This window comes from Saccostrea cucullata, unplaced genomic scaffold (genome assembly GCF_032062105.1).
Source record: "Saccostrea cucullata isolate Sc308-1 unplaced genomic scaffold, CSIRO_AGI_Scuc_v1 ctg220, whole genome shotgun sequence".
Classification (NCBI taxonomy): Eukaryota; Metazoa; Mollusca; class Bivalvia; order Ostreida; family Ostreidae; genus Saccostrea; species Saccostrea cuccullata.
In genome coordinates, this window is record NW_026931323.1 from 128,986 (window position 1) to 144,925 (window position 15,940).

Genomic DNA, 15,940 nt, shown 5'->3' on the forward strand with positions numbered 1-15,940 from the left:
TTAATTTATTATAAATTAAATTTTACTAAAACGTAAAAAAATATTCAGATAAGTTTGAAAATTTAATACAACGATCATTGTTTAGTAAGCTTGAAAGGTATTTTAAATATTTTCTTTCTTAAATCGAAATGTTATTTATGAAGTTTTTTTTCAGTTTCATAATTATGGTAAAATATCAATAACCAAAAATAATTTTTTCTGTTCTTGATGAATTTGAAGAAAATCCATTTCAAAGAAAAGAAACTTGTAAACTTATATTCTTTCTGTCAACATTAAAATATACCCAGTTATACAAATAAAAGGTTTATTATTTCGCATTCTTACTTTCACTTTCTTCGTGGAGCTATTAATAGACTAGAAAGTGCAACGTAATAAAACTTAACAATGGCTATCAATCAGAAAGAAATGATATTCCAAGGTGAATGTTAGCCCTGAGAGACAGACACTCCTTATATTACAAAGCTGTGATTGGTCCACTTTAAATGGACCAATCGTTATCTGAATCTTACTCTGAATGTATATGTCTTCAGATAATTTTTATCTGTATTAAATTTACGATAAATGCTTTTTTGTGTGATTTTGGTCTACTTTTAGAATTAAGGCTTATAAGATTTTGAAATCATTTTTATGCTACACGATAATTAGAATCATCTGCTCATGTATACGTAAGGGAAATGCTGCTTTAGCATAAAAATGTATTTTGATGATATTGACATGATGTAAGAAAAATACAAAAAATTGAAATTTGCATTTCGCTTGATATACAAGTTCATATTATATGTAAGGTGAAAAAAGAAAAAGGAAGAACAAAATTACCGATGCTTTATTGAAATAAAGTCGATCATATTAAACGTTACATGTAAGCTTCAACAAATTATAATTATAGCATTAATTGATATACATGTATTTCGATGCTATTGATACTGTTTTAGGACGCCAGGTTATATTTGAAATATATTTTGGGATACATCTGAAAACTATTTTAGGGCATGGTTTGAATTATTACATAACATGATTAAGGGTGTTCAAAGAAGTGAAAAAAGAGAACTTCCGGTACTAGGATTCTGTATAGAAAGTTTCCGTTAAGAGCCTGGTGCGTGTATATTCTCAATGAACGGGACAGGAAATGCCTGATCTGTATTGAATGTAATATAGAATCCGACTAAAAAGAGGAATTTTATTCAGAAAAGTGATTTTCTGAATCAAATTTTTAGGGTCAGAAAGTAATAAAATAAAATAATTATGCAAAAAAGACGCTTCAAAATGATACGTTTATTATGAATTTCATAGCATTTATTTAATTTTTTTTCACAAAGAGTTTTACGTTATATAAAAATGTTCTTTTCAATAATGTTTAATATGAATATAGAGTAATATTTAAAATGCCTTTATCAGTCAATTTACTTGAATAAAATATGGATATAAAGAGCAGTTTTCATGCTCAATTGTCAAAATTTCTTAATTTAATTCTATAATTTCTATTTATATAGAAACATACACTGCAGTCAAAAATAAATTTTTGAAACTGAAAAGTAAGCACAGTCACTTTGAGATTGATTTGGTTTTATCTAAAAACATTAGAAAAAGATTTAGAACTATCCATTTAAATATCCATTTAAATATGCAATATATTATAATTCAACAATTATGAATTATAAATAAACATGGTTGTCAGTCTCTATTTTTTCTCTATAGTTTTAAGAACTACAAGTGCAAATGATTTGACAAAAGTATGTATTGAAAAGGAAAATATTTTTAGGTTTTTAAAGACATGAATACTTGACTAGACATATTTGTTTTATAAATTCAAAAGTAACATTGAATAAAAGAGTTGGTATACTAATAATAGGAAAAAAAATATTTAAAAAATATAGATAAACCGGCAGCAAAAAGGCTTACACAATGAGCATTAACGTATGATTAATTTGTACCGGAAATATTGAGACTTTTGCTTACGTAAATATGTAAGCAATAAACTACATCAAATATACTATATACTACACATGTGTGAAAAGGCAATCAATCAATATTTTTTTTAATGAAGAGATTGTTCATCTACACGTATTGGAACACAGTTTTATGTTCAAATATAATTCTTTTTTTTTTCAATAGAGAATTAAATGAAATAAGATAAGTTTCGAAAAGTGGTCCAAAAATAGTTGCTTTCTTGATATAAAAAAAGAAAGCGGATTTATGCCCGAGTATAAATAAACTACGATAGCTTCCCTCTACAGGTAAATTCCTTAAATAACTTGACACACTTAGGGTTGCTTTATTCAGGGCATTAAATACGTAGGTGAATTCTTATCTCACTTAACCGTCGCATAGGTCATTAAGCTATTTAAAGTCCCTCCCAGTTTGAATTTCGAGCGTTAAGTGTCATTGAAAGAGTCAAGCTTTTCTTTCAGTTTTCAGGGACATTTTTTACGTTAGCAATACAACTTATTTTATCCATACAACAAAATTTTTCACAACAACAAATACACTTTTGAAATTGTAAAGCTACTTTTTATTGTACCTGTTATAAATTAATCATGATAAGGTTAATTTGTTTAACATTTGAGGATGTATCAAAAGTATTAAAAGAATTAATATTATTCAGAATCTAAATTTCTATTTACGACAAAAAAGAAATCTAAAAAAAAATCAATCAGAACAAACATTTTAACTGCTACATATATTTTTTAAATTTTTTACCTCATGTAATTATATTTACCGAAAAATTAATTATAATGAGATAAACGCATGCATGAGATAAAACTCCTTACAGTTTCTATAATGACTTGTTAGTTTCGTTTAAAATCATCATTTCGAAAGTTCTATGGTCGATAGAATAATCTTGTCAGGAAATACAATTTTTCATAAAGTCAAACGCTGACTGACGCTTTCCATACTATTAGCTAGGCCATTTTATACACTCTAAATTGTCGAAGGATTATCTTCCCATTATTTCTCCATCATGACAAGAAGCAAACGGTGGGTGTGACCGGTCGGTAGGGGATGCTCAATCTTCCGCGGTACGTGATCCCACCTCTGATGTTTTGGAGGTCTTTGTTTGCTTTGCTCCTACTCTATTATGTTAAACTGACGTTTGAACTCCTATAGACCTGTTCTTTATCTCCATATATTTCATGAAGAGAAAAAAATCAATGGAAGGAATCAAAGTAAAATAATGCTATAATGCTGACAGAGATGTTCGTGAGAATTCAAATGGTAGCTGCCATACTTTAAATCACCGGTTACGATACAATAAAGTTCAAATAATAACTATGCCTCTGTTTCATGGAATATTTTGCTAATATATCTCTTCTACGATATTTTCTACGTTTGCATCTCATGATCCTCTGAACATTTGTCTGATCTTCAGCATTTTGTTTAAGCATGAGTGTTCCATTTTTTTCCACCACATAGGTTTCCCAAAAGAATAACGTTTCCTGCAAAATTTGTTGCGCGACTCTGAGCTTTAACAGATCTTTTTCACCAGGTTCGGGATGATTTCGTTTTGAATATCTAAACCTTTTTCTTCTAATTCGACAATCTTTTGTCGTTTTGAACTTCTTTATCTTCTTTCTTCTTTTCATCTTTCCCTTCTTTTTTCTTGCTGTTTTAGAGCAATGAAGGTTCCTATTAGCCTGATATAAACTACACATAATGGGTTGTAAAGAAGATGCAGGTATGACATCTGCCTCGTGCGGTATTGAAACTGTTTCTAACACTTCGTATACCAAGGTTAAGTTTGCATAAGTCTCATGTATGAAACGAACCTAAACGTAAAAAATACCAATATTACATTTAAGAATGTTTGTGTTTACCAAACTGGAAACAAAGATATCAGATACATTGATTTCCTTATTGTAACAGAGTGATACAAAATCATGTATTTTCCAGAAAAGTAAATTGACTGATGACTTACCTTCCTTTTGATTCTTCTACGAAATCCACAAAAAGGGTACATTACACGAACATTGGGTGGATTCTGATAAGGAACCTTCACATAACCAAAATTTCTTTTCTGAATAGATAAAAATATTCTTTTAATATTTTTATAAAATTACTTTTTTTTTATTATATGCAAATCTGCTTACCATTTTTTTTTTTTGTTTCTCAAATATTTATTTATCAGTTTGATTCAATTCATACAAGTGTGAAAAATATTTTAAGATTTTTGTAACAATATAGATATACAAAAAAGTTGAATTTGAAAAATAATTCATTCGTACATGCATATGCATGCATTACTATATATCTACTTACCAATACTTTAGTACGAAAACTTAATTTCTGAATCACAAAATTTATGCCAGTTTTGATAGCGTCAATGGAAACTTTGTGATTGCAGGTTGCTCCTAAGGTCACATTAGAAACAACTGGATTTTTCTGATTGCATGGTGAACATATATTAAGGGAGCTCGAAAAACTTATATCCAATACCAGGAAGCAGGTGAAAAGTAACCCTAAAAAAGAAAACGATATTGAGTCACTCTTTGGTATTTGTTTACACTTGTAATATAAAATAAAAATTGCAAAAATAAAGAAAGAACAATAAAACTCCAATGCAAAATATCGAAAGACATGCAAAATGTTTAAAACGTTGAGACAAAATTACAATTACACGTACAATAGTTAATAAATAATATATTTAGCATTGCATATTATGTAATAAACTTGTGCCAGTTTTACCAATTCCCATGACATGACAATCAATAGTTTGACAGCAGTTACGGTACAATTATTTATAGAGATTTTTCAGGAAAATCTAGCTCACATTGGACATCTCCCACTACATCCGTGGAAGTAAATTAACTTTTTTTTACTATTAGCTGTTTGTATGAAATCCATTGTATCCTCAAATTAGCAATACATTTCTGGTTTTGTTTTTGTTTTTTGCTTATTTAATAAACATTCTAACAAATATAGATGCATTATATTCCATTATTGAGGAAATAAAATACAAAAACAATTTTAAATTTTAATATTTTGTTTTTCAATTTCATCTTCTGTTAATTATTAATTCGTCATGCCTAGTAAATTGTACTTCAACTTAACTATCTGATGTAAGAGAGATAACCTGTTGTTGTCTTAAAATATCATAATAACTAACACTTTAGAATTGAGATTGTATTTAATTCATCTTCAGTGAAAATACGTTGGGAATGTTATATAAACGTAACCATAATGCATAATGCTATTAGGTAAACATTTAAATATTTTGGAACCAAAAGCTGGATCCCTTTTAAAAATGACTAAAAGGGTATTTTTGAAAATATGTTTTAATATATTTCCATTTCTATTTGTTTCCGCTGTGATAACTCTTTGAAAGTTAGAAGACTTGATTTTCTTGATTAATCTGCCGGCATGTAAATTTCGCCAAGAAATGGATCAGGAGCTGAGGAGGCATAATATTCATGTAAATCTCGTGCGTCTGTCTCAGTGTCTAACGCTTGGAAGGCATACTGTATACAGGGTTATTTTCGCCCCGTGTTATTTTCGCCCTTTCATATTCGGAAACAAGTTTGCCCCGTTTTAAATTCGCCCAGAAAGATTTTTGTTTAAGAAATTATACTTTTTACTTTGAATTCGCCCCGTTTAAAATTCGCCCACTTCCGACGAGGGCGAAAGGGGCGAAAATTAAACGGGGGCGAAAATTTCCCTGTATACAGTAATATGCATGTAAATCTCGTGCGTCTGTCTCAGTGTCTTATGCTTAGAAGGCATAATATTCATGTAAATCTCGTGTGTATGTCTCAGTGTGTAACGCTTAGAAGGCAAAATATTCATGTAAATCTCGTATGTATGTCGCAGTGTCTTACGCTTTGAAGGCATAATATGCATGTAAATCTCGTGCGTCTGTCTCAGTGTCTAACGCTTAGAAGGCATAATATTCATGTAAATCTCGTGTGTATGTCTCAGTGTCTAACGCTTAGAAGGCATAATATGCATGTAAATCTCGTGCGTCTGTCTCAGTGTCTAACGCTTAGAAGGCATAATATTCATGTAAATCTCGTGTGTATGTCTCAGTGTCTAAAGCTTAGAAGGCATAATATGCATGTAAACCTCGTGCGTCTGTCTCAGTGTCTTATGCTTAGAAGGCATGATATTCATGTAAATCTCGTGTGTATGTCTCAGTGTCTAACGCTTAGAAGGCATGATATTCATGTAAATCTCGTGTGTATGTCTCAGTGTCTAACGCTTAGAAGGCATAATATGCATGTAAATCTCGTGTGTATGTCTCAGTGTCTAACGCTTAGAAGGCATAATATTCATGTAAATCTCGTGTGTATGTCTCAGTGTCTAACGCTTAGACGGCATAATATGCATGTAAATCTCGTGCGTCTGTCTCAGTGTCTAACGCTTAGAAAGCATGATATTCATGTAAATCTCGTGTCTATGTCTCAGTGTCTAACGCTTATAAGGCATAATATTCATGTAAATCTCGTGCATCTGTCTCAGTGTCTAACGCTTAGAAGGCATAATATGCATGTAAATCTCGTGCGTCTGTCTCAGTGTCTTATGCTTAGAAGGCATGATATGCATGTAAATCTCGTGCGTCTGTGTCAGTGTCTAACACTTAGAAGGCATAATATTCATGTAAATCTTGTGCGTCTGTCTCAGTGTCTTACGCTTAGAGGGCTTATCTATGCATGTAGATCTCGTGCGTCTGTTTCAGTGTCTTATGCTTGGAAGGCATAATATGCATGTATATTTCGTGCGTCTGTCTCAGTGTCTTACGCTTAGAAGGCATAATATGCATGTAAATCTCATGCGGTTGTCTCAGTGTCTTGTGCTTAGAGGGCATAATATGCATGTAAATTTCGTGCGTTTGTCTCAGTGTCTTACGCTTAGAAGGCATAATATGCATGTAAATCTCGTGCGGATGTCTTTGTGTTTGACGTCATTTGGAGGTGACTATTGCAATTGAAACGGGAGACCCCTTGTAATTTTAAAACATCTATTAAACTACATTTTAAAAATCTAAATCTACAATTTTATATCTCAATGAAATGGAAATATAAGAAATCACTGTCTAGTTAGAAGAGTATGCCAGAAACATCAACGATAGTTGGAAACGTAGGATAATTTCTGCATTGCATAACGGGCGAACATAACGGACTTCGCCCGTTATGCAAATTATCCCACGTCTCCAACTATCGTTGATGCCCTGGCATACTCTGCTAGCTAGACAGTGATTCCTTAAACATACAATGTATTTTGATACACTGATATGCTATATGGAACTTTGCTGTTTTGGTTTTCAGTCAAAATAGTCCTTTGATACCTTAAAATTTGCTTTACGTTTAATATTTACACCAATACCTTTTTTGTATCATACGACATAATGTTACTCGTTTGTATGTTTAAAATATACTATCTTTGTTTTTGTTTCTTTTTAGTGACCACGGTTAGCTTCAATAAGTAAAGCATGCAATAATAAAAGTATCTCACGACGTCTATTTTGCAAATAATTCTACTGCCAGGGTGTAATAGGAATTGAAAATATAAAGTAAATACGTGAAATGAGGAAATGTATGTATATATTTCACTGCATGATCAGAGGAAATGAATAATGTTTTATTCTTTTCATATGTGTATATAAAATGCGACAAATCTGAACGAGCAAGTCGGCAACAGCTTCAAGTGTATTTCTTGATGTATATAACCGAAAGGAAAAACTTGATAATCGGAAATAGAAACTCAGGAAGGAACTTGACTATCAGTAATACGTACCTAAATGGGAACTCCTAAATTAGCAGAACAGCACCCTACAAAATATGTAATCTATATCAGCAATTAAAATTAACAAATAAAAGTTTATTTACAAATGACAATAGCAAATCAGAAAAAGTTCCTTTTTCTGAGTGTTAGAGTAAGGGTACAAGCGTTTTGGTCAACGTTATGATGACCAAAAAATTAAATCTACATAAAACTTAAAAGTATTCCTGCAGATACACTGTAGCAACAATTCCGTGTAACAAGAAAAACTCCACAATCGGCATCAGCCTTGGTAAACACAAACAAATTCCACACCGCATAGCAGAAGAAAAATTGTAAAAAGAATGACAACTACGTAAAACAGTATACCCATATAATTGGAAGAAAACACTTGTTACACTAGTTCGAGAACACCTCGAACTCAGTAAAATAAAAGGTCGGTTAGGGTAGCTTGGATTGATTGTATGTTGTTTAACGTCCCTCTCGGGAACTCTGTACTCATATGCAGACGCCACCACTTGCCGGTGGAGAACTCTATATTTTCTCCTATGCTCGGCACTTACAGCCATTGAGCAGTGATACAGATTTAAGTCTTTCGTTCCAGCACCTACTGCGACACGGGACCTCGGTTTATACTTTCTCATCCGGAAGAACGGTCTCTACGTCCCATAGTGGGATTCGAACCCGCGACGTAAGGACTGCCTCCTTACTTTGCGACTCTAGAGCAGACGGTCTAACCACTATACCACGCGGGCGACGAGCAGCTCGGAAGAAAATTCAATTAATATTACAACTGGAAAACATTCTCTTGTTTAGTTTTTCAATTTTATCTATAGATATATCGATGACGAGTTGTTACTGAAAAAATAAGTTGGTTCGATATATTTAAGCATACATAATAAAAAAATAAGTTTAACACATACGTTTAAAATTCTGTTGATCTTAAGAAAAAAGGCATTATTTGCAAACTGATTGCTTAAACCTTATAAACATGGTGTTTTCAAGTTTTCTTTTTGTCAAATTCATTTATTCATGTAACAATAAAATGTAAAAAAAAAAAAAAAAAAAAACCATTAAAATAGGAAAGATACTGCCAAATTAATTCATAATACAATTTTATATGTATTTAGTCACATTTATGATCGATTTTTAAGAACTATTACAGAATACGTAGGATTTTAGAATAATACAATTCGGATTGAGCAGCAACCGTCCCTTGCAGACCCCCCGTCACATCAACGGGAAAATCGGAAATAATATGAAAGTAACGACATGTAACCATGCTCAAAAGTTTACTGAAACAAGAGAAATCAGGAGCAGAGAAAAACAAAGCTTTAAAGACAGACATCAGAGGAGGAAGCAGGTGGCATGGAGACGTATCACACTGTCATGATGGTGGTAGGGGAAACATTCCTGGACATATGATGTGTAAATTAAGTGTACATGCAAGCAGAACCAATGATAGGCAATTTTTGTTCAAAATGCCATTGTAGCCACACACACACACAAAACCCACACACACAAAACCCACACACACATAGACACACACACAAAAAAATACCGACTTATGTATGGATTCGACATATAAATGATGTCACGTTTAATAGATAACGCATCATTAATAAGTGTCCATTTATTTTTCCAAGTTTGTTTGAAAATTATGTCTCTCAGGACTATTTACTATAAATGCCGTCAATAAGGAACTACAGTATACTTTCAATATCGACTTCAGAGTACTTGAGTGTACAATCAGAGCGTTCATACTTATAGGAATAGATGTAAAATTATACAACATCTATTTCAAAATCATTAATAAGAAAAACTGCAGAATTACAGAGGCAAAATAATGTTCACTTCTGTGACGGGGGTCCTCCCCGTCACTGGCACTGGTTAATAATGACGATTGTTTTTATTTACATCGTTTATTTACATATTTACAACACACGCAATATAGTCATAAGAATGCACAAAGTTCACAATAAAAAGACACGTCCACACTCATTGACTTTCAGACTTGTTCTCCTCTCTCTCTCACTCAGGTTCCCAGGGCCCACTTTCTCACACAAATCAATCTAATGCTCACTTTCATCTCTCAGAACTCTATCATGCACAATAAACAACGATAACAGAAATGACAAATAAACAAATTATAATTCCTCGCTTGCCCACTATCTTTCTCTCTAACTAACTCAAATTACACTCTTGGGAAACAGGGCTACAACGCCTGCGCCGCGCACCTGCAACCTATAACTCACTCATTTATAATTAATTAACAAAATCGGGCTATTGCTCTGTGACACTTCTATTTATTTCTAACTTTACATGTGCACATTGACTATACAGACTATTTTCAAAATTATCTAAATGAATCTAAAATATCTGAAAGTTTCTGTAGATATATTTAATTATATTATTAAACATTTAATCGCTTTCTCTTTGACATAGCGACACTTTTAAAAATATTTTTATAATCATCATTATTATATATTATTTTTCTTCGTGAAACTCGGAAAACATGTTGCGGTTTTTTTAAAATTTCTTATTTGACAACTTGTGTCGGTCATTTTTCAACTCATTTTATATTACATGAGAAATTTCATGCTTTCGTTTCTGTTAAAGTGAAATTCTAAACTTTTACACATTATACATAAGATCTACAAATATATGAAGACAGAGAAAAATTCAAAAAGTCTTTCGTTTTTTAAAGCAAATAGAACGATGATTCACAACCAATTTTCTACTCAGAGTTGTCCTTCCTGCTTCGCTCCCGGTGCATTTTCAGCTTATTTTCAGAAAATCTTTTTTGACTTACTTATAAAAATAGATGCTGGTTTTTGTTTGAGCTTTAAATAGGCCGGTCGATAAACAGGTTTATCTAGGTCATTAAAGACTAGGTCACTATGATCTGAATGAATTCTATAACAATGGGGAGCCAAATCCTTCAGCAATACATTTTAAAAAGAAATTTAAAAGGCAATATGACCGATCAAGAAAAAAGAGACCATACAATTTTTTCTAAGCTACAATAATCTTTGAGAATACTTGAAGATCGATTATGTCTGAGAGGAGACAACATATAAAGTCAGATATAGTTCAACAATGCGGATGTAACACTTTAAATAAGGTCAAGAGTTTTTCTGCAGTATTTCATTCATTGAATCAATGAGTGATTAAACAAAAATTCCATGCATCATATTTTTCATATATGAACTTATTGTTAGGTCATTATTTACACACTGAATGGACTACGGATTTTTCCGTTATTTTCCGATCATGACAGGGAGCACACGACAAGTCCAACCCCTCGGATAATGCAGATGATACACACTCCTCCATGGCACCTGACCTGATCCCATCTCTGATGTTTAGGAGGTCCGCGCTTGCGCTGCTTGTAATTTTTATTGTTTGGATAAAACTTTTGAGCTAAATTTTTGTTCGTTATCTCATTATATTTTTTTTACACTTAATGCACTATTTTCAGATTGTTTTGCCTTCAAAAATTTTACATTAATTAGTTTTCATTATTTTCGTCCTTTTATCATCATACAGATTTTACGCTTGTGTCAATTATGGGTGTTAAATTTGTATAAAACTAGAAATATTTTCACTTAAAAGATGAATAGTGTATATACAAAAATAAAACTTTCTTGTGCTACCCACAAATTTGCCAACTGGACTATAATTGTACTCAAATTTTTCTTGCAAAATAATTGTGAATTTTATTCGTCATCTGACTAGCTACTCAAGATGTTTTAAAGATAAGCTTTTGTCCTTTATTCAGAGTTAATTTAAACCAGTTGAAAATATATCAAGCTGACACTGCATTTTAATATAACCTGCTTACTGCTCTCAGTAAAACAATTGTCAGGATCTTTTTATCTTCATATACTGATATTATCACGATTTTGATGAACTAATTTGTTGTGTTTAAAAATCCATGCATTGCTCATCAACCTAACTTCAATTTTATCAACAATATGAGATATATTTTTATTCTCTTTCTCTCTCTTCCAAATTCTTGAAAAAAAATCTTTAAAATTTAATTTGCATCTTGTAAGACTTTTATCCAGACAAAAAAAATTTTCTTGAGATTTTAAATTTTTCTTGAGAGTTTCTATAAATATTTCATATTTTGTACACGTTCACTGTAATCTGTTATGCCATTCAATATATCTGCAACTTGAAATTATAAACTATTTTAAAAAGAATAATTTTATGTTAAGATGTTCTGGTCTTCAATAAAGCCTTGCTTTACAGTATTTTCAATTTTTTGAAGCAGCTTCTAAAGGATTATTCAAGGAATCACCAAGTGTTAAAAACGTGGAAAAATTTGCATAACCGGCTATTATAAGCCATAATCAATAAATCTGATGAACATGTAACAAGTACGTTGATTCGATCGACCATGTGGATACTTAAAAATTCCAAGGAACTTTTGGACAATTTCAAATCACAAAAATTTAACAAAATCAACAGCTTAAAAACTTACGATTTTTCAGCTTTATACAAAACAATTCCCAACGATAAATGAAAGTCCAGGTTTTCGATATCATTGACAGCTGCTTTTTCAACAAAAATAAAAGTAGGAAATTTACGTACCTTGTCATTGGTCATTTGCAAAATTATTTTGTTAAAAAGCATTCTGATTGTACACACAAGTACATTGTACTCTGAAGTCGACATCAAAAAGTGCTTGAGTTTCTGATTGACAATATCTGTGTACATGCAGCTTTCGGAGATGTCTTCCAATCAGTCGGAATTCCCATGGGTACCATTTGAGCCCCGTTATAAGCAGACATATTTTTGTATTCATATAAAGCAGAATCTGTGCAAAATTTTAAGCGTGAAAAGAAGAAAACACTTGCTGTGGCCTTCAACTCGACATTTAGATATATCGACGACGTACTCTCGATTAACAATTATAATTTCCATTCTTATGTCGATACGATATATCCTAGTGAGTTTGAGATAGAAAATACCACAGATTCTAACACATCTCTTTCATATTTAAATATTTTACTTGAAAAAGACGATAATGGTAATCTAACAACCAAGCTCTATGATAAAAGTGATGACTATAACTTTTCTATCGCCAACTTCCCTTACTTATCCAGCGACATAACTTCATCACCCGTGTACAGACTTTCCATATCTCCGTTGATTAGATACGCAAGAGCATGCTTTAAGTATGAACAATTTCTACAACGAGGTAAATTATTGAAAAACAAATTGATGAAACAAGAATTTCAGCAGTCTCGCTCATAGTCATCATTTCGTACGTTCTATGGTCGATACTATGACCTTGTCAGCAAATACTTTATCATGAGTCAAATGCTGACTGACGTTTTTCAATCTAATTTTTAGTCCGTTATTTATAGACTGAATTGACGACGGATTTTTCTGTTATTTCCCGATCATGACGAGGAGCACACGGCGGATGTGACCTGTCGACAGTAGATAGATGTTTGCTCCGCTCCTGTTTTGTATTGTTTTATGGACTTTTGATCTGGAATACAGTTCGTTTTCTCCATATGTTTCACCATAATTTTTTTTAAACTTACTTAATCAAGCTTTTTTGATGCTTTCTTTTTTCATTTATTAAAAAAAGTTATGTATTAAATTTGAGTATTTGTTTCATTTTTCATACTCATATCAAATTTATCGAAATATAAACTAATAAGAAACCCATTTACGGACTGAAACAGGACTTAAGGTGGGATAATTTAGCATATTGCTTACTTTTTAAAATGGTTTATTGATACAATTTAGAGGAACATTTTTTTAAAGAACAGTTAGAAGTCAATTACATGGCAAATACGGTTATATCAGTTTATATGCCATTGACTAATGTTAATGAACAGAAAACTCAAGTTGCGAGGTCGTAAAGAGGCGCATAAAATTGTTGTCCATAGTCAAGAGAGAAATTACCATGAATTTAGCATTGCAGGAAAGGCGGTTCATTGCAAGAGTTGCCAAAAGACGATTACCTTTCAGGATTGTTTTGAAATAATGATTAGTAATAAAATTAAAGAATCATACGTATTAAAAATGCATTTTGTTGTCTGTTTGCATGTGATTGTAAAAAGTGGCATTAATTTGCGTCAAAAACAGGCCACTTTAAAAATGTGCAAAGTTGTGTATTTTTCCTGTAATACAATAAGGGAATTCTAATTTTGTATATCCTGATCAAATTTTTAACTTTTATGCACATTTACAGAAATTTATCAAGTCCAAAAAACAAAGCAGTTTACTGTTTCTAAAGGCATGAAATGTAATTAAATTCAGTTTACTAAAATCCTGAATATTCAAAATTGATAGATCTTGTAACACATTAATTATTTAATTTGTGAAGAGGGAAAAAACGGACCCCGGGGAATTCCAGAGATGGGGTCGCGTGCCTTGAATCTGGAGGAGTAGGCACCCCCTTCTGTCCAGTCATCAAAAAGTCCCCAAGTTCTATTTTAAATCATTGGTAAAAAACTTCGGGCCCCTTTTCTAGCATATTTTGACCCATAATATCTGTGCTCTTTCATCTTTTCAAATTTTTAAAGAGTGTATTTGAGGTAAATAAAGCTATAGTTGCAAAGAAATTTTGTTGAATTCATCTGCCCACTACTTATTTTTCGAATTAGGTTATTTGAATGAGAGAACAGTCATTCCTTTTGTGTCTATTTATTAGGTAAAGACTGTCGTATTCCAATCACAGGTAAATTCAGTTCAATGTCCTTCACTTTACTTTTCACTAGCTATTTAAATTCCTCGTTAAATTGTAACTTGAACCTATTTGAGTGCGATAAGAACTTCTTATTCATGGAGCATTCCCTAGCAAAATGTATATTCCGCTTCGTAAAGCGCTTACTCTTTAACAAGAAAACGCAGACACACAAGATTCCTTCTACATTCATGTGAATAATAATGGCACCTGATCCGACCTCTGATGTTTCGGAGGTCTGTATTCGGAGGTCTACTTTGCTCCTATTTTGTATTGTTCATAGGACTTTTGAGCTTTTATTAATTAAATTGCGTTTAATACCAATGTTAAGTTTTGAAAAAAAAGTTGATTTAAACCTAAAAACAATTTACAAGTTTTTTAACATTGTAGGTGACTCAAGAAGCATTAATTGCTATCAACCTAATATTTTTGAAGCAAACGAAAGAAAGAAAAAAAATTCATACTGCATAATTTTAAAAGAGAAGAGGGTTTTGAAATAAATTTGAAATATAAATGGATAATAGACACACACGAATCCCTGATGTCGAGCAGGAAGCAGGAAACGTGATTTTGAGACCTGTAATACAACCTCTGTCAAAAAATAAGATAAAGCCAGGAATCCTGTGTTAATCTAACATCCTGATATCAGATCCATATTGTGGCTAGAACATATTGTGAAATGCAACAGAAATAATCTAAATTTATTGAAATGTTGTATTAAAATGATGTCTCTCTATATGAATGAACAATTCTCGAATGGGACGTTAAACAATACACAATCAATGAAATGTTGTAAAGTTTCTTTATCTTTTGCATGACATAATTCCAAGATAAAGGTTTGTTTGAATGGTGTTAAATTTCATAAAAGTGCCTTGTATCTTTTTGATACATTTTTATATAGTGTTATATGAGCAATGATAATAGCAAACATTGAAATTCAAGACTGTTGACACAGCCAAGGGAACGTTAAGTCTATCAATGTATGTCATTATTTGTTTAAGATCCGTATTAAAAATCCATGTCTTTTACAGAAACTTCTATAACTTTCCAAGAAGTGATTAAAATAAACAGAAGATTGTTAAAGTTAAAAAAAAGTTCCGATCGATGCGTGGGTGTAAGTGGACATCTCTCTCGGGGTATTTAATCTAATTGGCTATGCGGATGTAAATACCGAACAGTATTTATTCACAAATTACTCATCTATTGACACACTGATTTCAAATATTGAATTCAGCAAAAATTAAAACCAAGGACATCGCAAGGCCTAGCATGTCCTCACAAAATCAAAGCAGCAAACGCCATCATTCCCGACGCAAATAACGTCACCACCGTTTCGCATAGAAATACAACCACATACACAAACTCACTTACACGTAAGCGCGTATCTATATCTCCTTCAACCTCGTTACAAGCAGAGAATTGTTTCTTCTTCTGTCACTGATGATTATATTCTAAAGAAAACATTCATGAGTTATTATAATAGAACTTTTATTTTTATTGGCAATAAACAATAATAAT

The 15,940-nt window shown here is 31.9% G+C and overlaps 1 protein-coding gene across 1 annotated transcript; it reads right to left on the bottom strand.

Annotated features, from left to right (window-relative positions):
* Positions 1–2,682: 2,682 nt before the first annotated feature.
* LOC134232173 (uncharacterized) lies at positions 2,683–4,690 on the bottom strand. The gene is made up of 4 exons (XM_062714120.1): positions 4,681–4,690; positions 4,255–4,454; positions 3,914–4,012; positions 2,683–3,764 (listed from the first exon to the last, which is right to left on the bottom strand). Exons 1-4 carry the CDS (start codon positions 4,688–4,690, stop codon positions 3,240–3,242), a joined length of 834 nt encoding a protein of 277 aa, XP_062570104.1. The 3' UTR covers positions 2,683–3,239.
* Between the last annotated feature and the right edge of the window lie 11,250 nt (positions 4,691–15,940).

Excerpts from the sequence above, each read along its gene's own strand:
- LOC134232173 (XM_062714120.1), bottom strand. Across the intron at positions 4,013-4,254 it reads GTTTTCGTACTAAAGTATTG|AAAAGAAATTTTGGTTATGT; the intron begins GTAAGTAGATAT and ends TTATCTATTCAG. Across the intron at positions 3,765-3,913 it reads GTAGAAGAATCAAAAGGAAG|GTTCGTTTCATACATGAGAC; the intron begins GTAAGTCATCAG and ends TTTTACGTTTAG.